The 23,863-nt window shown below is 38.4% G+C and overlaps 1 protein-coding gene across 6 annotated transcripts in view; it reads right to left on the bottom strand.

The window, feature by feature from the left end:
• The window catches only part of LOC149076637 (18S rRNA (guanine-N(7))-methyltransferase), a 251,477-nt gene that overhangs the window by 92,773 nt on the left and 134,841 nt on the right, over positions 1-23,863 (bottom strand). For all 6 annotated transcript variants that reach the window (XM_089244250.1, XM_089244252.1, XM_089244254.1 and 3 more), the window contains 2 exons: positions 7,300-7,396; positions 7,095-7,191 (listed from right to left, as the gene is read on the bottom strand). In XM_089244250.1, the coding sequence (XP_089100376.1) occupies positions 7,095-7,191; positions 7,300-7,396 (194 nt within the window). The remainder of the gene's footprint in view (positions 1-7,094; positions 7,192-7,299; positions 7,397-23,863) is intronic.

Raw genomic sequence — 23,863 nt, 5'->3', positions numbered from 1 at the left:
AGTGACATTGTAAAGTAGCAGCACCGTAATATTATTGAAAAAGCAAGCTTTAGCCTATATGTGAAAATGCCATGTATAATCGAGTAGAGTAAAAATAAAAAGTAGTCCACACTATGTTTGTCCTAGAAGTAGTTAAAAAGGAGTTTTCACATAAGTATTTCTTTTCTCCATTATTTATACGTTGTCTTGGGAGAATATGACACCATGAGATCAACATCTTTGTTGAAAAACCAGACATTTTTTCCAAAGTTAAGGTCTTCTAATATATGCTCTATCCAAAGCCTCCTGAAGTGAAAAGTGAGATTAGTCTAAATTAAAAAAAATTAATAGTATAAATAAAGGTGTACCCCAGTTTATTTTACCATAATAAGTGAAGTAATAAAAGCTAAAAAAAAAGGTAAAAATGTCTATTTTTTCTTTTGCAATCCATAAATTTTATTAATATGTTGTAAATTTAATTCATATTTTATGTGATGTGTTATATTTTTAATTTATACGATTTTTACAATATCGCACATTAAACTGACAGCACTTTGGTTAAGTCATCACTCCGCTTAAACCGTCATATTTTTTCGATAACATGAGGTGACGACTTACAGAGGTTTTACTGTATATCTGCAATATAAAATGGTAATTTTCCTTAACATACTTAGTTTTTTAAAAAATGGTAAAAAACGGATAATTATATATAAATTTCCTTCACAAATGAAAGTGAAAATTAAAAAAATTATTATTAGTTATTAAAAAATTTTCTGAAGTATCTGTTACTGCTAAAGCATGCAATACTAAGATAACAATATCAATTATTTGACTTTTTTCAAAACATGTACAGGTATGCTGAAAGCCAAAGCAAGAATTTCTGCACCATTCTAACCCTAACATATTACTCGATATAACCCTAATCACTCAAAATAAAAATACATCACTCACAAATATAATTCTTCTTATTTTCACTTTCCAAAAAAAAATTTAAGTAAATTTATATACAACATCCAATAGGCACTGGATCTGGAACCTATGGCCACAACCTCCCCCACCTGAAACAACTTTTAAAGAAAGCCAAGGAATTCAAATTCCCGAACATTAATTCCATCCCTGCACATGCTCTTGCGAGTCGTAGATATGGTCATCTAGCAACTCTAGACCCTACCAATGTTTTTGTTATATCAGAGATTTTCCGCAGGCATGGCCACTGAAAATGTGTCCTGCACATGGAAAACTATCAAACACACTATAAATCTGTATCGACCGGGGTCGGTCCACACATCCATTGCATTGTGAAGTGCTACAATGCATAGCAATAGTGGGCTCAAATCAAGAGCAGAATAGCCCCCTGCGGGGGGGGGGGGGCTGGATGCATGTGTGGTGTAGCAGTAGTAGGTAGGGCCTCCAAAAAACGAAATGATAGAAGTAAGTGAATTTTCTATACCACATTCTATCTGACCAAATAATTTCACTAAACAAAGATGCCATTGCTATAATTCTGCCTCCATCGCAGATTTTGCAACATGATTTTGTTGCTTTGCGTTCCATGATATAGGTATGCCACATAAAAATACAATATAACCTGTCACACATTTTCATTTCTAGTATCTTTGCAATTTAAAAAATCACTATCAGAATATCCTACTAAACCTTCAAATACATTTCCATTTGTAAATTCAATACTCAACCATTTTGTAGCAACAACACATTACAAAACTTTCTTTAGCGCTAACCAATGAGAAAAACCTGGGTTGATTGAATTTTGAAAATTTGCATAATGAAAATGACAAATCTGATCTGGTTCTACTAGCTAGAAACATTAGAGGACCCAATAAATTTCTATAAGGTATATCTTTCATACATTCTTTGTTTGTCATTCTCAGGAGATTGTTTCTCAGTTATGTCATGGGATAAAGGTACATTTGGTTTAATCAACATATTAGGGAAACATTTTATTTTCTGGATATTATGCTGAGGTGAACTCGGAAAAAAAAATCATCTTGTCTCCGCTAGGACTCGAACCCAGGCATTCTTGCATACCGAGCAAGCCTGCTACCATCTACACCACTGGAGACACGACCCTATCTTCCTTACTTCACACACTGTGGTGTGAGGCACTGAAGTAGAGACATTAGTAGCCTCTCTTAACTTCAGGAATTGGCCCCCAGGTGGGATGGTTTAGAGATATATCAAGATAACATTTTATTTTCAGCTGAGTTCACCTCAGCATAATATCCAGAAAATAAATGTTGCCTTGATATCTTGAGCTGAGAAAAAGCCATCTGTCTCTCAACATATTAGGTTCAAAAACAATTTTATCAATCTATTAATATAATTATATTGAAGCATTCTAATATTTTTCTTATTCACATCAAATTGTATGCTCAAAAATGTTTTCAATGGACTTAATTCTTTCACATCAAATAACAATTTACTCTTACTTTTTACCATATTCAAGTCATACTCAAATTTAGCAAATAATAAAAAGTCATTAACATATATACAATCATTAGAGCATAATTTTCCCATACGATAAACACAAGATACTCATGAATTTTTGAAATGCAATAGTTTTCAGTTTCTCATCCAGTTTTTGGAACCACATTCTACTACTTTGATGTAGTTCATACAGCGCTCTATTCAGTTTGTACACGGACTGCTCTTTACCCTCTACTACGAATTCTGCTGGTTTCCGTACATAAATCTTCTCAAGCATTTTCTTGTACAAATAAACATTCTTGACATCCAATTGGAAATGCATCCAGTTGAGCATAATCACAAATTATATATATACACACACACGATCAGAGCTCTAATTACAGTAAAGTTGGATACTGGAGTTTCTTTGAAGTTATATCCTAGACGTTGATGATTACCGAAAATTACTAGTCTTGCCTTGCGTATAGCAATATTTCCTTTATAGCTTCCTTTCTTACATTATATACCCATTTCATTCCAAGTACTCTATTTTCTTTGGGCAAATGTACGAACTCTCATACTTTTATTTCATTAAATGAGTCTATTTCTTCAGACACTGCTTTATTTTACTCAATGCAGGGATTTCTGAGCATGTATATAATGTTGCGGAATGCTAATATCTGTTTGAGATAGTTGGATTACCCCATTTGCTTGAAAACGTTAAATGAAGCTTGGTTGCTTTCATTTATCTGCAAGTTATCTTGACCACTATCACTACTACACATATTTTTAGATTTTTCTTTCCCTACATTAGTGAGCTTCCTTTCGAAATCTTCAGAATTGTAATCTGTTACTTTTCTCTCGCAATATTTCTACATTTCTACTCTACTTCTAATTCCTATTTCACCTGTTGAGAGATAGTAATAAACATCAACCCTTCCCTCTGTCTTTCCACTTTCACAAGGTATCTCCTCCTTGGTAAATGTTATGGGTCTAGTATTACTAGTACCAGGAGCATCATCACTCTGATGTTTTTTTTTGTCCTTCGTATGGGACATCCTTGCGCAAATATAACTTTAACCAATTGAATATATTCCAGTCTGAATTGTGTTTTGTGAGGATTCTCTCCATTCCAATTTTCTTTTCAATGAAAGTGACATTTTTTGTTTCAATCACTCCCTTCATTCGAATACCACACTCTATAACCTTTTTCAAATACTACATATCCTACTAGGATACCAACATTAGCTTTAAGCTGCAGTTTATGAGGTTTTTGTCTTGGTATACATGCACATATGCTGTGCATTCCATCCATTTGAAGTAACTGACAATTCGACTTTCTTTCAAATCCTCTGAAATATGGAGTCTCGTTAGTAATGGAACACTATTTTTCAAATAATCAACAACTGTAACTAGTTCTACCCACAATTCTGATGGCAATTTCAAACTATGCAAATAGGCTAGAACACTTAGTTATACATAACAGAATATCATAGTTCTTTTGGCCACGCCATTTATTTCTCAGAATATATGTTTGTTCTTTCATATTTAAAACCTTCCCGTTTCAACTTGTATTGAAATTTCTTAGACAAATATTCTAAGTCATTATTCATTTTAAGGGCTTTAAATTTTTTTCCTGTCTGACATTCTACCAGAGTCTTAAATTGAAGAAACTTATCAAACATTTGCTTTTTGCTCACCAAAAGATATACGTGGGATTTTTAGTTATAGCTTCCTTTTCTAATCAATAGATAGCGCTGCAGCACACAGGAAAATAAATAAGATTATGAAGATGAAGAAATTAAGGTTAGCAACGGTGAGATGTCGAGAGAAGATGGTGGGGAATGTCACCTTTTTTTTTCATGTCTGTTATCGTCTTGTACTTTTTGTAATAAATGTTTAGAAAATGGATGATTTTTTTTTCTCTGTGAAAAGCCCATATAGCTCTACGACTATAATCATCTATAAAAATAAGAAAATAACAGGCATTCCCTATAGATAATATTTCGGCTGGTTCCCATAAATATGAGTGTATTAAGTCAAGAACTTCTTCGGATCTCAGTTCCATAACATGGGGAACTAGCTTTTTCAGACTTTCCAATATTACAATTTTCACATGCATAATCTTTTAGATTGGAATTTTTCAAACCAATTACTTTATCTTCACTGACTAATTTACTGAGCATAGCATTATTAAAATGCCCTAAACGTTCATGCCAAATGTTCGATGGAATAGATGAATGCACACTTCTCTATTTTCATTTCTCAATTTCTCTGTACTACTTCCTTCAAAAACGAAAAAATCACTTACTTTATTTGCAGTGATGAATGGATTTTGTCCATCAGGATAGTAAAATTTAATTTTACCATTACCGCCAACAAATGTGAATCTAGTGTCATCCATTCTTTTTTCCAGAAATCAATTTCCTCTGTGACACTGGTACATGAAGAGCATCCTTGAGGGTCATTCTATGCAATTTGCCATCAGACATCACATTCACTACAGCATTGCCAATTGTTTTGACTGTAGTAGGATGGGGTCCAAATTTAACAATTGTATCTTCCAAAGGTATACGATTCTTGGAGAATGCCATCGACGATAGCACATGACATGTGGCAGCAGAATTCCATGTGAATGTTGATTTTTCATCTTTTATAGTCTCTTTGTTGATACCATTCATCTAGATGACAGAGAACTCCTAATCATTTGAATGTTTATTTACCTTCGAAAGAATGTTTTTAGGTCGATGATTGCCATTTCCACTTTCCTCTGCATTGCTTGGAAAAATGTCCAGGCTTGTTACAACGATAACAGATGATCTGCTTCCTCTCTATTCTTCTGGCACATCTGTCTGGAAACCCTTTTTGTCCTTGAGATAGAAATGTCTTTTCCATTTGATCCATGTCATCCAGCTTCTTCTTACTTTTAATTTGACCATATTCAGACAAGAGCTCAGTTTCCACTTCTTTTGAAGTGAATTTTTCATCAGGTAATCCATATAATCTCACCACCACATCAGAACCAAGGTCTCCCAAGTTGTTGAGCATGCTGTTAACTAGTTCAACATAGTTTTCAGCCTTGTGGTTGCCAAGAAAATTCTTGACAACAAGGACAAATGATGTACAAACTGTCTCATTCATAGAATCCACGAAATGATAATAATTTATGAGCCGTCTGATTTGAGGACCATCAAAAATTCCAGCTTTAAGTTTTTCTGTAAATATTCAATGTATTTTTTGTCCTATGTATGCAAAGGAAGGGCTGTCCTGATCAAGAGCTTTCATGAAGTGTTTTACCCTAGCTTTATATCCAGCGGAGACAATGATTCTGTCTCGGCTGGCTAAGGGTTCACAAATGACTTTTCTTTCTCCAACAACCATGTTCTCTCCCATAGGTCACTCTTTCCTATCCAGCGGTATTGTTTGGCTGTGCTATCTCATAGGCAGAAGAAGCAAGGATATTTCGTGTACCTCCCCCCCCCCCCCCCCCCCGGCTGTGACCAAGGATAAAGTTAACCATTTTCAAGTTCACACAAATTACTCGTTAATGTTTGTGAAATTTGGTCTTTTCCATGACGAAAGCAATAGTATTGTAATCCTCTGTTGTCATTTTGGTTGAGTAAGTAATGGATATTGACCCTCTCTCTTCCCATTAGTCCACTGTTGTAGATGTTCTGTACAAGTTTTACACACTGCGTGGAGTCCAAACTTTATCTTGGTCACAAAGCCTAATGCTGAAGTACCCAAGGTAAGCTCTTTTAACAAAATCGGGGAAATGGCTTTGCCGTTCATATAAATATTATTTATAAAAATATTATTATAATATGTATTTCTATAAAATAATGTGAAAATATTCAAATTCCCAATATTTGATATAAAGTTATTTCGCACAGTCATAGAACAGCTTGAATTTTAAAACTTTTACTTTGCTCCTTGTGATTTCTCTAAAATTTAAATGTCTTATAATTATATCTCGTAATCTGCAGTTTTTGGACTTAAATCAGTATTTTTTTTCTTTGGTGTATCTTTGGTTTTGGTAATAGGAAGCAATTTGACTATTTTGGTGATTGATTGACAACAATTGGCCATATGTCTCTACAGTTTCAATGAAATAGAATCAGTCTTGGATATCAATGATTTGTGAGGCAATTCTAGTGAAAAAATTTAACCTGTAACATAATATTTTTATGATTTTTCTTTAAAACTCACATAGTCCGCCTTTTAAGGTATTTGAACACCAACATTAAAAAAATTGCTTCCCTGATAGCCAAAAAGCAAGGTTTAAAGCAGTGTTTCTGAAAGTGGGCAATATCACCCCCTGGTGGGCAATGGAATAGTCCAGAGGGGCGATAAAAGCCCCTCTGGACCATTCAAACATAGGATCATAAAAGGGTTAACATAAGATTCTATGGGTTCCCTTGAGTAAGGGGGTGATGAGAGAAAGAAATTTCTGAAGGGGAAGATGGAACAACAAAAAGTTTGGGAAACTGGTTTAAAGCATAAAATTGGTGTATTAAGTCTTTTTTAGTCATAAGCATTGAGAAATGTGGTCTGATAACTAATGACTCAAAAATCATATTACATATAGTGTAATCAATATTTTTAAAAACATCATAAGGCTTATCAACTCTGTTTTTAGTATACTAACTACTGTGATTACACTTTAAAAAAATTGAAAAAAATTAATATACCAAACAGCTATACAAAGATGAAAAGAATGTCAGGAGTCTCTTAGCAGGACTGTGAATTTTTTTGTCGGCATTGCAGAGCCACTGTAATGCAGAAATACTGTGGGGGTGGAAAAAATATAAATGATTAGCTAACATGAAGTACGTGCTAGCAAAATTAATTATCATTAAGACATGTTTGAACAAATACATGATGGCTGTTGCATACCTTATGGCTCCATCAAAAACCCCAGCTCTGAAACCTAATCCTTGGCCTAAGTCACCAAGGACCACATCACCTTCTAAGTCTCGTTGTTTGGCTGTATCTGTTAATAGAAATAAAACCTCACAAAAAGTAAACATAAAAAAAATTGTTTTTCTATAGAAAAAAATCTTTCATTTAGACACTAAATATTAATTAATGCATTTGTAATCATCTTAAAAATGATAATTGTTATTGCAGATATATTAATCATTAAGAGTAAATGATTTAGTGCAAATTGCAGAACAATTAATACTTTATTAGACAACTAAGGAACACAATCGTAAAGAAGCTGGCTAGCTAGACAGTTGGTGAAAGATTATGTGCATATATATACATGTAAAAAGTAGTAGTAAAGAAGGTGTTTGAAGGCAAACTACTAAAAACATGTAGCAGCTAATGAAAAAAAAATTTGGTGGACCCAGATTACAGACCTAGGGAAGTTTAATGAGATTAACAAAAATAAGCATATCGAAATGCTGTGCTGTAATTTTTTTTCTTCTTCTGCAATGCTCTGTTTTAGAGATTGTGTTTACTCAAAGATTTCTTATCAAAATTTTATTCTGCACAGACTTAAGACAGTAGTTCTCAATTTTTTTCACTCACGGCTCTTTTGCCCAACTTATGGTTCATTTGTAGCTCCCCAGAATAGTTTGATGGATATTTTCCCCTCATAAAAGACAATTCAAAGCATAAATATGCACACAAATAAATATCTCCAGCTCGCTGTAGCACCCCTGACAAAAAGGTAAAGAGGTAAAGAATTCACGATACACTCTTTTAAAAAACACTGGCTTAGATTGGACTGGATTTAAGCAGATCTCCTTTTTGTGAGGCTCCTCTTTGCTTGAGGTCCCTGGGCCATGCCTGGGTGGGTCCATGCCGTAAGACAGCACTGGGTGCAAGGACCAATTAAGTAAATGACAAAGTTTGTTCCCGTCATGTCGAGAAAGTAAAAGCATGAACACATAAAAAAACCAATGCTGCGTGAAACTTAAAACCATAATTTGTCAAAACAACCAGGCTTAGATGAATTTAAAAATGTGCATGGTCATTTGAAATGTCACGAAGTGAAAGACGACTATGAACAAAAGCTGTTGTATAATGATGTGAGCAATGGACATTCACAGTGTGGGCAATCTGGTAGACTCTCTTGGAATTAAAGATGTGTGACGTGACCAGGGCTGGGCATAGGAATTTCATGGCCTGGTGCACAAAAATTTTTGCAGCCCTCCATAAAATTCCATGTAGTCTCTTTTCGACTAATAAACTTTGAGTTACGAACATAAATCTTGAAGGAGGGAAAAATCTTTCAGAAAGAACTAATTTTTATATTATTTCAGAAATGCACTGATAATTGGGATTGTAATCAAAAGAGCCAAAAGTTTAGGCACTAAAAATGGCCAAAATAAACAGGCACTAAAAATGGCCAAAATAAACAGGCACTAAAAATGGCCAAAATAAACAGGCACTAAAAAAGGCATTTATAATTTAAGGGTGTTGGCTGAAAAATTGGTTGCACTTAATCTATCTACTGTTTCAATTACAGTTTATAATAACTGCATTATTATCCAGGTTAAACTGATTTTAAGCCCAAAATAGAGTACCTGAGGTCCCTCAGGTCAATTCTAGGGCCACCACTACCAGATACAGGGCTCGAAGAGAAAATGATCTTTAGGGCTTCTTCAAGTTGTGAATAATTCTCTTTTAACTGATTACTTGGAATAATCACTATCGTTTTTGTAGTTGAAACATAGCTACCTCGTTCAATTATAGTGAAAAACATCACTTTTTTTCATATTCCCACATATATGGGACACTTCCGAGCGCGGAGCCCTGTGTGGCTGCATCTGTTGCACACCCGAGAGGGCAATTTATGAAATACCAAAAAATAAGTAAATTAATAGCCATGGTTTTTGCAGTACATTTGAGTTGTAAAAACAATATCAAAACAACATGGGTCCCCGGAGCTGTCTTCTACTCTGCCTTTGGTGAGTCATGACGTTAATTGATGACCTCTGGGAACAGTCATCAGTCAGCTATACATATACAATGTAGTCAAATGCCTGAGTGAGACATGATCTGAAGCATGTGGAGAAGCAAAAAATTTCGAATTTTCCTCTGCTTTTCTAGTATGGGCTGCATTCATTTGAAACACTGCGACTTACACCCATAACCCTGTCCCACTGGGGTAGGGGTTGACAGGGCTCCAGCTGAGATGATTCTAATTTTTTTATGCAATAAATTCACTTCCTTGGAGCCAGTGAAACATCTGACTAGGAGGCTGGACAAAAATTCCAGCCTGGGGAGGCTCCCTAAACTAGACTTTCCAAAGGCCCTTCTATAGTTAATATATAGCAAAAAACCAAAAAGACGGCAATTGTCCAGGGACTGGAGCCCTGCCAGCCCCACCTTTGTGGGGGCCATGGCCATATGCCACCATCCGATCAAGGTAAAGTTAACTCATGGCAACACCAAGTTTCTAATCTTCCAAATCATCATCTCGCCAAATTATTCATGTTTAAATGGAGCTGAAAGGGGAGGAAACTTTCTCATGAAAATGAATGCTGAGAGTTGGAAAATTCTTTAAAAAGGCACGTCTTTTGTTTTCAATGCTCAAATACCCAATTTTTGAATTGTGGCCACTGAAATGCACCAATAAACTTAATGGGGGAAAAGCTTTAGCAAAATGCTACAATGCTAATGATTTATTGTTGGATGTCTTCTCGTTTCGTACCTCCTGTACGCATTTTTGCGAAAGTGGCTACTACTTCTTTTGCATTTTGCAAAAAATACGACCATAGCTTAAACCCTGCAGCCCTAGAAGTGAAAATTTGAAAAAAAAAAAAGTAGGAAAAATTGGAACACCACCGACAAAAAATAAGAAAAAAAAAATAGGAGGGAAAAAATGTAATTCCCAAATTATCGTAGCATTTAAAAATTGTGTGTCACATTGAGATTCACACCTTATATATTTCAATTTAGTATTATCTATTGATATTTCAAGAAACTCAAGTTCTCTCTCCAATGAATTTAAAAAAATCGTTCATTTTCACAAAATGTGAGATCAAAAACAATGCAAATGGCCAAACTAAACAGAAATTAATCCAATTTCTACTGTTACTTGAAAAGTCCACTTAATGATCCATTCCCCCCCCCCCCCCGTTTTTCAAAGAAAGAAAAAACTGACTAGGTGTCACATAGAAATGTAGCCCCCATGCATGCTTAACCCATTGCCCACGGGCCGAATGTGGCCCCATAGTCATCTGTTGTGGCCCACATTTTCAAACCTAATTTTGTGAAAATGAACTAAGCGATACACTTCCAGATCGTTCAAGAGACCCTGTGGCACAGCTTCAAGTCATTCAAGTGGCATCACATTTACAGATCACCACGGTACAGTTTCAGATTACTCCATATACCCGAGCTGCTGTTCCACTTCACTTAAGTGAGCTGTGGCACATTCCTAGATCACTCGAGTGAACTGAGACACTGTTCACACACCAAATGACTCACGGCAGAGTTTCAGACCACTCTAGTGACCCGAGGTATGTTTACATGTCACTCAAGTGACCCACAGCACATTTACACGTCATTCAAGTAACCCATGGCATATTCCCTGATTATTAATTATTTTACAGTATATTTATATTTAGAGGTCACCGTGGCACAGTTCCAGAGCACTCAATTGACCCATTAAACTTTTAAAGATCACTCAATAACCTGCGCCACAGTTTCACATTCTTTCAGTGTGCTGCGGCACATTTCCAGATCATTTAGGTGACCAGCGGAAAATTTACTGATCACCGCGGCACAGTTTCAGAGTACTCAACTGACCCAGATCAGCTTAAGTGACCAGCGACACATTTCAAAATCAATGAAATGGCCCAATCTCTAATCAATGTTGAACACCCTTGATGTAACATCTCCTGCAGTTACATTACATCCAAAGGACACAATGATTAGAATGGCCCGCATATGCTCATGAATGTCAGCGTCCCTTTGGCGCATCAGTAAAGAGACTCCGAAAATTCGCAAATGTTTTCTCAGCTAGATAAAATGTATAGTTCTATCGTATATTTGTTTTCCGTATATTTATATTTCGTATATTTGTCGCGCCACTGTCATTTTCTGCACACGAGGGCTAATTAGATCGGGACCTACAATTTATGGCCAATTCCGAATGGTAGCCTTTTTTATACTCACCGAGAGGCTGGTGCACTAACCCCTCGGTGTGGGACTTCCCCTGTGGCAATCTCATTTTGTGGTCATGTGGTCGTTTCCGTTGTATCAGGAATGTTTCTGACAAGGACGAATTGGGTATCGAACTCGTGACACCTCTAACGATCCTTATATGGTAATTTAGGGAAGTTACCCAATATAACAGGAATTAGTTTTCTCCAGGAATCATCAGTCCAATATAGTTTTACAGATAGAGTTTCACAATCGAAACATTTTCTTCTTTTAAAAATACGAAAGACATCTGGGAGATTAGCCTAGGCAAGTTTCCTTTCTTTCTCTTTTTGGTTTTTTATTTAGTCATAACAAGCACACTGACATTCGTCTGTCAGTGGCATTTTTGAGGGGGTGGTTCAAAATGGTGATTGTTATGCCTGTAAGGCAACGGCAGGTTTTGTTTGGTATGCTAGCAAGTTCTGCCAAATAAAAGACAACTTGCACAGATGATACTGGGTGGAAAGAAGCACTGAGAAAATAGCTAACCACATGTTTGACCATGAAAGAACATAACAAAACATTTCCCATTGGCTTACAAACGGTTTCCGGGTTATTAGGCCATGGTCTAGGAGATTTTCTTCCTGGCGTTTCGCCCACATCTGTGGCAGGCATCATCTGAGGTTATTTGGACGTAAGTCTCCGCGGCAAGCGAGAAAGGCTTCGTACATCTATTGACCAGACCAGAATAAAACTTTACCTCGGGTAAAGTTTCATTCTGGTCAGTAGATGTACGAAGCCTATCTCGCTTGTCGCGGAGACTTACGTCCAAATAACCTCAGATGATGCCTGCCACAGATGTGGGCAAAACGTCAGGAAGAAAATCTCCTAGACCATGGCCTAATAACCCGGAAACTGTTTGCAAGTCATTTAACGCCGGCCATGAAAGCATCAGACAATATTTCATTTCCCATTGGGATTAGGAATTTTGTCTGTCTTTTTTTTCAGAAACATCAAAATGAAAAGTCAATGTAAATGGAAAAACGACGAGATTTCTATTGGTTTGAGGAAGGGGGTACTTCTGTATTCCACGGACCCTTTGTGGTGGTCGTAGATACCCCTTTATATATATACAAATAAAGGGGATATATATAAATAAAGGGGTATATATATAAATTGCTTCCTCACCCAAACTCACTGACAACCCCCTCCCCCAAATCCTTCCAAAGAACCAAAATGCCAACCCAAAAGAATGTTCGAGCTCATGCAATCATGCACAAGGCTACTTTTAGAGCAAGCATCCATTACTCGCGAGCACCGCTGTGCTCTTTGAAGCATCCGGAGTGCTCGATGCTCATGTCCGATTTTCATACAATCACTTGATCAACGGCCCAAGCCCTCTTTGTACAAATCGCGTTGAAGGACTGAAATCAACCCGATTTAAAGCATGGGAACATCAAACTTGCCGTAAGGGTGTTCTTTTTTTTTTTATGGTGGGTACAGGCAGTTCTCGCGACTACAAAAAGGTTGAACACTTCGATTTTTAGATACTCACTCTAAAACAGTAGCCTCTCCATGAGAAGGAGAGGGGGCTAACAGGTCTCTAGCTCTGAGAGTTCCTATTTTTGCATTTTTTTATACTACAAAGTTGTTTTAGAGCTGCTCGTGTAAAAGCTTGGGCCGTCATTTCAACTTTTTTTTCTGGGGGGGGGGGGGGCGCAAATCTTCCCCCAAATGACGGGCCTGGCTTGTGCTCTTCAAAAAATCTCAGCCTGTGGACCCGGCTTCAGAATATGGGATGCTGAAAGTGCCTTCCCCTTTTCAAGCAATTACTGTTCATGTACCCCCAAGCGGGTTTTCACAGACCAGAATTTTTAAGTAACCTGAAACATCTAAATGATAATTCAATGTATTAGAGTGTGGATGACAAAGCATGACAAAAAAAAAATTAAAAAAACAAAAAATTTAGTTTTACTGCAGCGTATGAACCGCCAATCATTCATTTTTTACGCAAAACTGTTTTCTGCATTACATTTGTATTCCAGGAAAATATATAAAATACTTTAAATAAACTGAAGAGCCAAAAAAAACTGGTACAGGCATGCGTATGCAAATAATGAGATATGGAACCAATCAGGGTGTGGCGCTGTGGTCGGCAATGCCTATATAACACAACAAGTGTCTGGCATAGTTGTTAGATCGGTTACTGCTACTACAATGCCAGGTTATCAAGATTTAAGTGAGTTTGAACGTGGTGTTATAGTCGGCACACGAGAGATGGGACATAGCATCTCCGAGGTAGTGATGAAATTTGAATTTTCACGTACGACCATTTCACGAGTGTACCATGAATATCGGGAATCAGGTAAAAAATTAAATCTACGACATCGCTGCGGCCGGAAAAAGATCATGCAAGAATGGGACCAACGACGACTGACGAGAATCATTAAACGTGACAGACGTGCAACCCTTCCGCAAATTGCTGCAGATTTCAATGCTGGGCCATCAACGAGTGTCAGCGTGTGAACCATTCAACGAAACATCATCGATATGGGCTTTCGGAGCCGAAGGCCCACTCGTGTACCCTTGATGACTGCACGACACAAAGCTTTACGCCTCGCCTGGGCCCGACAACACCGACATTGGACTGTTGAGGACTGGAAATACGTTGCCTGGTCTGACGAGTCTAGGTCCCAATTGCTTCGAGCTGATGGACGTGTACGGGTATGGAGACAACCTCATGAATCCATGGACCCTACACGTCAACAGGGCACTGTTCAAGCTGGTAGAGGCTTTGTGACGGTATGGGGCGTGTGCAGTTGGTGTGATATGGTACCCCTGATACGTCTACATATGACTCTGACAGGTGACAGGTACCTGTCACTGCACCCATTCATGTCCATTGTGCATTCCGACGGACTTGGACAATTTCAGCAGGACAATGAGACACCCCACACATCCAGAATTGCTACAAAGTGGCTCCAGGAACACTCTTCTGACTTTAGACACTTCCGCTGGCCATCTAAATCCCCAGACATGAACATTATTGAACATATCTGGGATGCCTTGCAACGTGCTGTTCAGAAGAGATCTCCACCCCCTCTTACTCCTATGGATTTATGGACAGCCCTGCAGGCTCCAGGTCTGGGATTCATTCATTCATTCAGGTCTGGGATTCAGTGAAAGAAACGAACCTGGAGCGGCTTGATACCAAGGTGTGGGGTCCCAGCATCAAGGGCGGCTCCTGACTGAACTGTGAATAGTATGCGACGTAGTTTTGGCTCTCTTCAGGCGTATAAGTTGTAAATATTAGGATGACTCCGTGGATCAATTACGATATATGGTTTTATTACGGAAACACACATTACTACAAACTACACAACACGTACAGGGACGGTTACAAGAGGAATGGGAACAAAACAGTACACTGATCAGAGTATAACAACATACTTTATAGGTGCTGCCATCTATCAGACATAATTTACACCAACATATTTCACTGTTGTTATTTACACTAACAGTGAAATGACCCTGAGAACCCGCCGCTGTATTTTTGAGCTAAATAAAATGCTTAAAAAAATTATTTCTCTCCTACGAATCATTTACAGTTTGAATTTTATTGATACATAGGTGCTGGAACCATTTCAGCTCCTTCCCCCAAATAAATTTAATGAGGGGTGGGATGAGTGCCAACAATAATTAATGAATATAAAATGCAACACAACGTTTGCCCCCTTCCTCAGTGTACGGGCTCGGGACCGGACGATTGGCAACTTCCACTCCCCTTAATGTTTTTTTCATGTTGGTGTCTCTGACTGACAAAATATGTTCGAGTTTTTCTGCAAGAATTCTTCTCTTTTTTTTTTATTTAGCATCAAAGCCGCCCCTGGCCAGCATGAAACCTTTTGCTACCTATGAATATAAAGAATTTTAAATAGCAGTGGTTTTCAAAGTGTGCCTCAAGGTTCCTAGGGGTGTCACTGCGAGCTTGCAACATTGATGCGTGGCAGTTCCGTGCTCTAAATTTTTATTTTCTTTCTCTGAACTGTTCTAGAAGGCCGCAGAGAAACGATGGTTAGGAAAAAAGAGGGTTGGCAAACCTTCGAGAACCACTTGATACTGTATAAATGGAATTATTGCTTACCTAGTTGCTTCAAAAAGATGGTCCAAACACGCAGAAGAAGTCTTATCTTTAAATGTTTAAAGGAAATGAACGGCATAAATAGTCAAGCCACTCTGTCAAGATCTCATAAGCGAATTACCCCATATATCCGCCAGTATCAGTCACAAACAAGGAGACCAATTTTTATTTAAAAAAAACAGCATTCTCTTCGGCATTCACTTGGTCCTCTGAACCGTCAATGGAGAATTTCATTTATTGTAATAAAACACGCTTTTACCCCTGAGGCAAAGGAGGGACGCCTGCTGAGACACAATCTAGAAAGAAAAAGACGTGTGCTCTTTTTCTCTCTACGAAAATACCCTTCGTAGGTGCTTGACCAGGGACGTAGCCAGAAATTTCGTTCGGGGGGGGGGCCACTTTCATTTTTGGGGGGGGGGGACGAAAGTGACAGAACAATGGATTTGGCCATCTTTTTCCCTTTTTTCGGTCATTTTCTCACATTTCGGGGGGGGGGGGGCCAGACCCCCAAGTCCCCCCCAGCTCGCTACGCCCTTGTGCTTGACCATGCAATTAACTACTGGACACTACTGTATAGATAAAACAAACCGACCAAGACTAGTATAGGGTGAAAAAAAAAAAATTTGTTAGTTTTTTTACGAACGCAATCAGTAAAAATAGTTTCCATTCTAAACTGTGGATGCTCAAGCAGCCATAGCACCCCCGGGTTCCGATATCACTGCTAAAACATATGGTGTCTGGATACCCTCCATTAGGCAAAAACCGGGAATCTTTGACACAAGCAAAAATTGTGAGAAAGAAGGATGGGGCCCTCTTTATCTTCCTTTATCAGTGTCTTTGAAGGTTATATCAGTTGTTTTGAAACCACAGGCTCCAGCAAGATTCAAGACGCATTCAGCAGGCAATCAAAAATTCCCCTGTACTAGTTTTGAAAGTGAATATACAGTGTGTAGCAAACTAAAAAACTTAAATTTTTACATCATCCTCCGTGCTTTCAATCAGAAAGTTGTTGCCATGTGGCAACTTTGTTGGCCTCTCCTGATGCCAACAAAAAAATTCCATGGTTTCTAAATGCTATATTCACAGAGGTATTCGGATTCGAAAAACGGAGGAAATTTGGGAAGAAACAGCGTTAAATGCGGGAAAACAGTTTTACACGCTTTTAACGCTGTTCTTCCCCAAATTGCCTCTCTTTTTCGAATTTGAATATCTGTGAATATAGCACTTAAAACTTGGAATTTTTTTTGTGGATTGTTCGCATCAGACCAACACGCTTTGATTTTGGTGCCACATTATTTTGTTGAATATATTCGGTAGCAAAGTCATTGATCTATGTTACAATGTTTTCAATAACTGGTTCATAAAAAAAAAGGGGTTTAACTAGTTGAATGAATTTGAAACAACGTATAGTGGGACCTGTATGCATAAGTTCCCACTAAAATGGCGTACTCGGGGTGGTGGTGGAATTTTCACAACAACACGACTGCACTAGTCTCTTACACTCTGGAGTTCATCCTAAGATTCGGATGAAACTGATGAAAATGAGCAATCGTTCTCCGAACTTAATGTTAACTTCTCTCATCCAATTCATCTTCATTCAATAGAGCCAGTATAATTTTACTTATGGGGTTTGCTTTAACTCACTAACTGTAACCTATCAAATAGTATGAATGTTATACTGAATCATGAAAAACCATTGTGAAACACACATGGCTCAAAAAGTAGAAAAGAAGAGCGAGGGGAAAGGAAATAGGTGGGAAAGTAGGAATGTGTGAGATCACGGGACAAGCATTGTTTGAAACAACCAAATGCTTATTTGTGTTTACCTCTGGTGTTGGCTATAACAAGCCACGGTGATAAGAGGCTTATACTAATGGGCGGATACAGATAACTTCACGGGCACCAAATGAGAAATTCTTGTCTTTTTCTTGAAATTCTTTCTCTTCCTAGAATTTAGTTCTGCCTCGTTCAACTATGATCAGCTCTGGTCAATACAACTAATTTACACTGCTGGCCACCGTAAATGCAACACCCTGAAGGAAGCATGCAAATAATATGAAATTTACAACATGCATTAGCGGAGGTGAGATATGCAAATGATTAGAATTTCAGCGCAGACGCACATCACGCGCGCCTGTGGCGCCACTTCAAAGCGCTATTTAAGGCTTGGAGATTTCGACAATTTGAAGTACGGCAATTGTATTTTTCTTGCGGTTTTTTCAAAAAAACGATCAATTATGCCTCGTAGAAAACAGCGATCATCTTTTAATCAAGTATCCGAGTTCGACAGAGGAAGGATAGTGGCCTACCGAGATTGTGGATTATCTTTCAGGGAAATCGGTAGTCGTGTTGGACGAAAACAAAGAACTGTAATGCGGATATGTGATCGTTGGATGCAGGAGAGTACGACGGACCGACGTGTTCGATCGCATCCACCTCAGTGCACCACTTCACGTGATGACAGGCGTATTGTGCGTATGGCAGTGACGGATTGCTCAGCCACATCAAGAACCATAGCACAGCACATTCAGTCTGTACCGCATCATCCAGTGTCTGCGCGTACCATTCGACGCCGTTTACAGCAGAGTGGTCTGTCCGCAAGATGTCCATTGCTTCGTTTACCCTTGACGCAGAACCACAGACGTCTCCGCCGCCAATGGTGCGATGAAAGAAGGATGTGGACGGCACAATGGAATGAAATTGTCTTTACTGACGAGTCACGCTTCTGTCTGCAACACCACGATGGTCGGATTCGAGTCTGGAGACACCGTGGAGAGAGGATGCTGAACAGCTGTGTTATGCACCGCCACACTGGTCCTGCACCGGGTATTATGGTATGGGACGGTATTGGACATCACTCTCGCACTCCTCTACTACGCATTGCAGGTACTTTAAAAAGCCAGCACTACATCTCCGAGGTGTTGGAGCCAGTTGTCCTTCCTTACCTTCAGGGCTTGCCCACAGCCATATTTCAACAGGATAATGCGCGACCACATGTGGCACGCATTGTCCAAAGGTTCTTCATCAATCGCCAGATTGAATTGATTCCCTGGCCAGCTCGCTCTCCGGATCTTTCACCGATAGAAAACATGTGGTCCATGGTTGCTCAACGATTGACCCAGATTACATCCCCAGCTGCCACACCAGATCAATTTTGGCAACGCGTGGAAGCTGCTTGGTCTGCTGTACCCCAAGAACACATCCAAATCCGTCTCTTTGAATCAATGCCGAGGCGTGTGGCAGCGGTGATCTCCAACAATGGCGGCTACTCTGGCTACTGATTTTGGCAGGAACCACACTTCACAGAAGTCTATAAATTTAATCATTTGATGCTTGGTCAACATGTTATCTACAAAATAAATATTGTTGCGATATCTCTTGTCTTTCTTGGTGTTGCAATTTGGGTGGCCAGCAGTGTATTTTGAATGAACTGCTTGCTTTCTTTCATGGGCGTTCGCAAAACTTACCTTTGGGAAGGGGGTAAAAAGAGACACTGGTGGGATTGAAAAGAGGGAGTGTTCAGGGAGTCTCTTCCAAAAAAAATTGAGTTAACTCTCTAATCCAGACTGATCCATAGTCCCGTCACATTTGTCAAGCTGTTTCTTCTTTCAAACTTAGGCCGTAAAAGTTGAATAAAAAAAAAAAGTTTTTCTTCATTTTATTTGAATGCATTAACACCTTATACAGTTCTCTTTGTATAACATTATAATCTTCACACATCAGTATAAATACCTTTCCAGCTCAATCGAATTTCCTATTGAGGTGTGGCATTACCAGGTTAAAAAAATTGTAAATAAGATGGCAAAGGCTAATGATATATAATTGATCCTAGCTGATACGACAGGTAAAAAATTTTCGTCCATGGCACAGGATAAATACGACAGATCACCAATGATCTTTACTGAATAGAAACAGGACGTGAAAGTTTTTTGCTTTGTGGGAGCTCTCTTTACTTTTTAGCACGCATACATACAGTATAAAAACAGTGAGAGAATAAAATAATGAGAGGAAAGAACGAATACGAGTCTTTTACTTTTCATTGAGTGTAGCACTCACTAAGAGGAAAGAACAGATCTCTGATAATACAGATTCAAGAATTGATAGGATAATCTGGTATTCAATGCTCTGCTCAAAGTATATGCACCTGTTCCTTGGGCATTGTAAAATATATTGAGCATGAGATTTTTTCTTTTGTGACAATGAAATCCAAAATTTTGACACATCACACGCTTTCAACCTTATTCTTCTTTCTACCATCGCCCAACTTCTATTCTGTGATCAACTTCGGTGATCATTGGAAAATTCTGTCGCTCTCAAATAATGTTATTATTTTGAGAGCGACAGAATTTTCCAATGAACTGCATCGTATATGAAACCCATCTAAGTGGGCATTCTGAGATCCATGCAGTTTCGCTACAATAGCACTTTTCTGAACACAACATTGACATTTATCAATCACACAAAGAACAGACAAGACTATGTCAAAGATGTGAAATGTGATCATAAACGTAGGCAGGATTTTCTCCGAGAGAGAGGGGGGGAGTTTCAAAATTTAATATTTCCTTGGGGGGGGGGTTACATTTGTTCCTGCAAAATAACACTAATATATTAGCTCATGGGGGTGTCCCTTTTGCGTAAACTCAGGAATGTGATAAATTAGGATTGGAGGATTGTGCAGGCTTGAGAAAGTGTCACTTCAAAAACTTCAAAGAACTGGCTGCAATGTAGGACCTAAAGTTCCAAAAGTTTAAAATAACTATGGTAATATTCAAGTTCGATGTTTGCAAAAGATGTGAAAGATGTCCAATGGATACTAAAATTTCTATAATTTTGGAATACATCAGCAGTGTAATGAACTCGATTTATAGACTGAAGTTATTGAGGAAATAATAGGTATAGATAATAACGAGAGATTGTAGTTGAATAAATAAAGAAATAGTGAAATTGCGAAATTCCTGACATTTACTCATACAATATTGTTTGTCGAGACCGATACAAAAGAATGTGTTTGATTGTGACAGACTGTGATCAATGATAGTTGAGGGGAGAGAGTTTTTCCATTCAACCATAGGTGTGAGGAAAAACAAACTATATTTAAACCAGTCAGAAGATGCAGAAATAGGATTTAATTTTTGGGGACGGTTTATATTCTGTTAGAGATATAGGATGGATGGCTCAATTACAATATCAAAGTTGGAACGGATAATTTTATATAGCATAGTTTAGCGGTAAATAAGTCAGTTCATGATGAGATGGTGAAGGAGTGGGGGGGGGGGGGGGTCCTTTCTTTACTACGAAAAAAAATTCAACTCAAGGGGTGTTTGTTTAAGGTTCATAGTTATTTTGAAACATAAATTCTGTATCATATCCATTTCTAAACTAATTATCACCCGAAAGTTTCAAAAATCAAAAGAAAATCAAATATACAAGAAATAACTGAGTGAAAGAAAAGAAAAAGCGATACTCTATTTTTGGACTGAAAAAAAAAATACTTCAGACCACAGAAACATCTTCAAGAATTCTCTTTCACTACAACACTTTGCACGTTGGCTCCTCAAGATAGCAGTTACAATGCAAGGGATAACAGCATTGTTACCGTCTGCTTTCTGTATTGTGTAGCTGTATAGAGCGTCTCACAATGGCATGATCTCTTCTGAATACTGGAGGAGCTCGTCAACTGCATGGGTGAAAGATTTACACAAAGAAAGTAGGGAAAGGCAACTGATTTGGTCGGCCGGATATATACGGCGCTGCCCATTGAAGGGTTAAGGAGGAATTCCAATTTATGATGAATCAAGGAATATGCAGGCCTTCTAAATCGCCCTGATCATCACCATTACATGTCGTGTCAAAAAGTACAGGCAATATTCGTCCAGTGGGTGACTACAGCAAACTCAATGACTGCAGAGTTTCAGATTGGTACCCCATTCTTCACATTCAGGACTTTTCAAATGCATTACACTGTAAAAGTTATTTTTCAAAACTTGACATTGTGCGGGCGTACTTTCGCATTCCTGTTCATTCCGACCACATTTGAAAAACAGCTGTTTGCACACCTTTCGGCTTATTTGAATTTCCTTACCTGAATTTTGGCTTGTGTAATGCTGCATAATCTTTCCAACGATTTATGAATGAGATTCTTGGTGATCTGAAATTTTGTTATGTCTATTTAGATGACATTTTGATTTTCAGTGACAGTGAAACTGAACATAAGGTTCACTTACGCACTGTTTTGCAACGACTCAATAACTATGGCCTCACAATTAATGTTTCCAAATGCGTCTTCTGTGTTGAGGAGATTTCATTCTTAGGCCACTCCATTTCCAAACAAGGCACCAAACCCTTGCCAGAAAAAGTTAAGCTGATTCTCAATTATCCAAAACCAAAAACAATTAAAGAACTACAATGTTTCCTTGGACTACTTAACTTTTTTCGCAGATTTTTACCACACGCAACACATACACAAACTGCACTGAATAATTATTTGAAAGGGTCGAAAAACGACGACAACAGAGAAATTGCTTGGACTGACATAGCAAATAAGGAATTTCAAAATTCCAAAACACTATTGTTCAACGCAACACATCCGAAACCCGATGCCGAACTCATACTTCAAGTAGATGCATCCGATTTTGCCATTGCTGGTGCACTGTTTCAGGTGGTTGACAACAAGCTGCAGCCTCTTGCATTCTTTTCTAGGAAATTATCCCCCGCAGAATGCAACTACAGTGCGTACGACCACGAGTTGTTGGCTGCATATGCTTCTATAAAGCAGTTTCGGCATATGTTAGAAGCTAGGGACTTTTCTTTACTCACGGACCATAGATCATTGACATATGCCTTCAAGCAAAAATTAGACAAGGCTTCTCCTCTTCAATGCAGGCAATTAGATTTTATTGCCCAATTCAAGACTGACATACACTATATCAAGGGTAGCGAAAACATACCCGCGGATGCACTTTCCCGCATTGCATTAATTTCAATGCCCAATCCTATTGACTATAACAAAATTTCAAAAGCACAAGAACGCGACCAAACTTTAAATGATCTTTTACAAAATCCACGAGGATTACAGTTCAAAAAAGTGACTTTGCCAGATTCAAATACTTCACTATTTTGTGATCTCTCCACTGGCACAGCTAGACCATATATACCAGAACAGTTTCATAAGCAGATTTTCGAGACCATTCATAATACTTCCCATCCAGGAATTAAAGCTACAACTAAATTGATTTGGACTCGCTTTATTTGGTCTTCATTAAATAAAAATTGTAATAACTGGTTCAGACAATGTATACCTTGTCAAAAATCCAAAATAACATGACATAAGAAAACCGCATTAGGCTTATTTCCTGACCAAACTGAGCGATTTGATCACATCCATCTTGATATCATTGGTTCTCTTCCTCCTTCTAGTGGCAATGCCTATTGTCTAACTATGATAGACAGGTTCACACATTGGCCGGAGGCAGTCCCGATTCCAGACATCAGCGCAGAGACTGTAGCTCGCACATTCTACTCAACATGGATATCTCGCTTCGGGGTGCCATCCAAGATTACAACAGATCAAGGCCGTCAATTCGAGAGCTCTCTCTTCCTAGCACTGGCAAGAGTGCTAGCTAGGAATTCAACTAATACGGTCCTCACCATATCACCCGCAAGCAAATGGCCTCGTGGAGGAGCTACACAGACCACTCAAAGCTGCCATCAAGGCATATAACACAGAGCACTGGTGTACTGCCTTGCCCACTATATTACTCGGTTTCCGTAGCGTCTTCAAAGAAGATCTGAAAGCTACCACCACGGAATTGGTATACGGAACTAGTCTCAGACTCCCCGGAGAAATATTCGATCCCACTCCGAGGGAAACATCATCAAAAGAACTTGTTGAGACTATCAAAGAACATTTTTTAAAATTACCACCGCGATTTCATCCACCCTCATCTAAAGGACTGCTCACACGTATTCATTCGGCACGATGGAGTATGAAAGCTGCTCCAAGCTCCATATGACGGACCGTTTCAAGTGATCCAACGACGTGAAAAGACATTCGACATTGATGTTCGTGGAAAAAAAACAAACAGTTTCTCTGGACAGACTGAAACCCGCTTTCTTGGCTTCGGACATGAAAGATTCCAATCCATCATCAACAAGAATTACCTTGCCTACGCCTCCCGTTCCTCAGATAAGAAAAACATGTTCCGAAAGAACTGTCCA

The sequence above is a fragment of the Pholcus phalangioides genome, unplaced genomic scaffold (assembly GCF_987345545.1).
Source record: "Pholcus phalangioides strain wild (caught in Gottingen) unplaced genomic scaffold, Ppha-v1.0 ptg000015l_1, whole genome shotgun sequence".
NCBI lineage: Eukaryota > Metazoa > Arthropoda > Arachnida > Araneae > Pholcidae > Pholcus > Pholcus phalangioides.
This window is presented reverse-complemented; position numbering and strand designations above follow the sequence as displayed.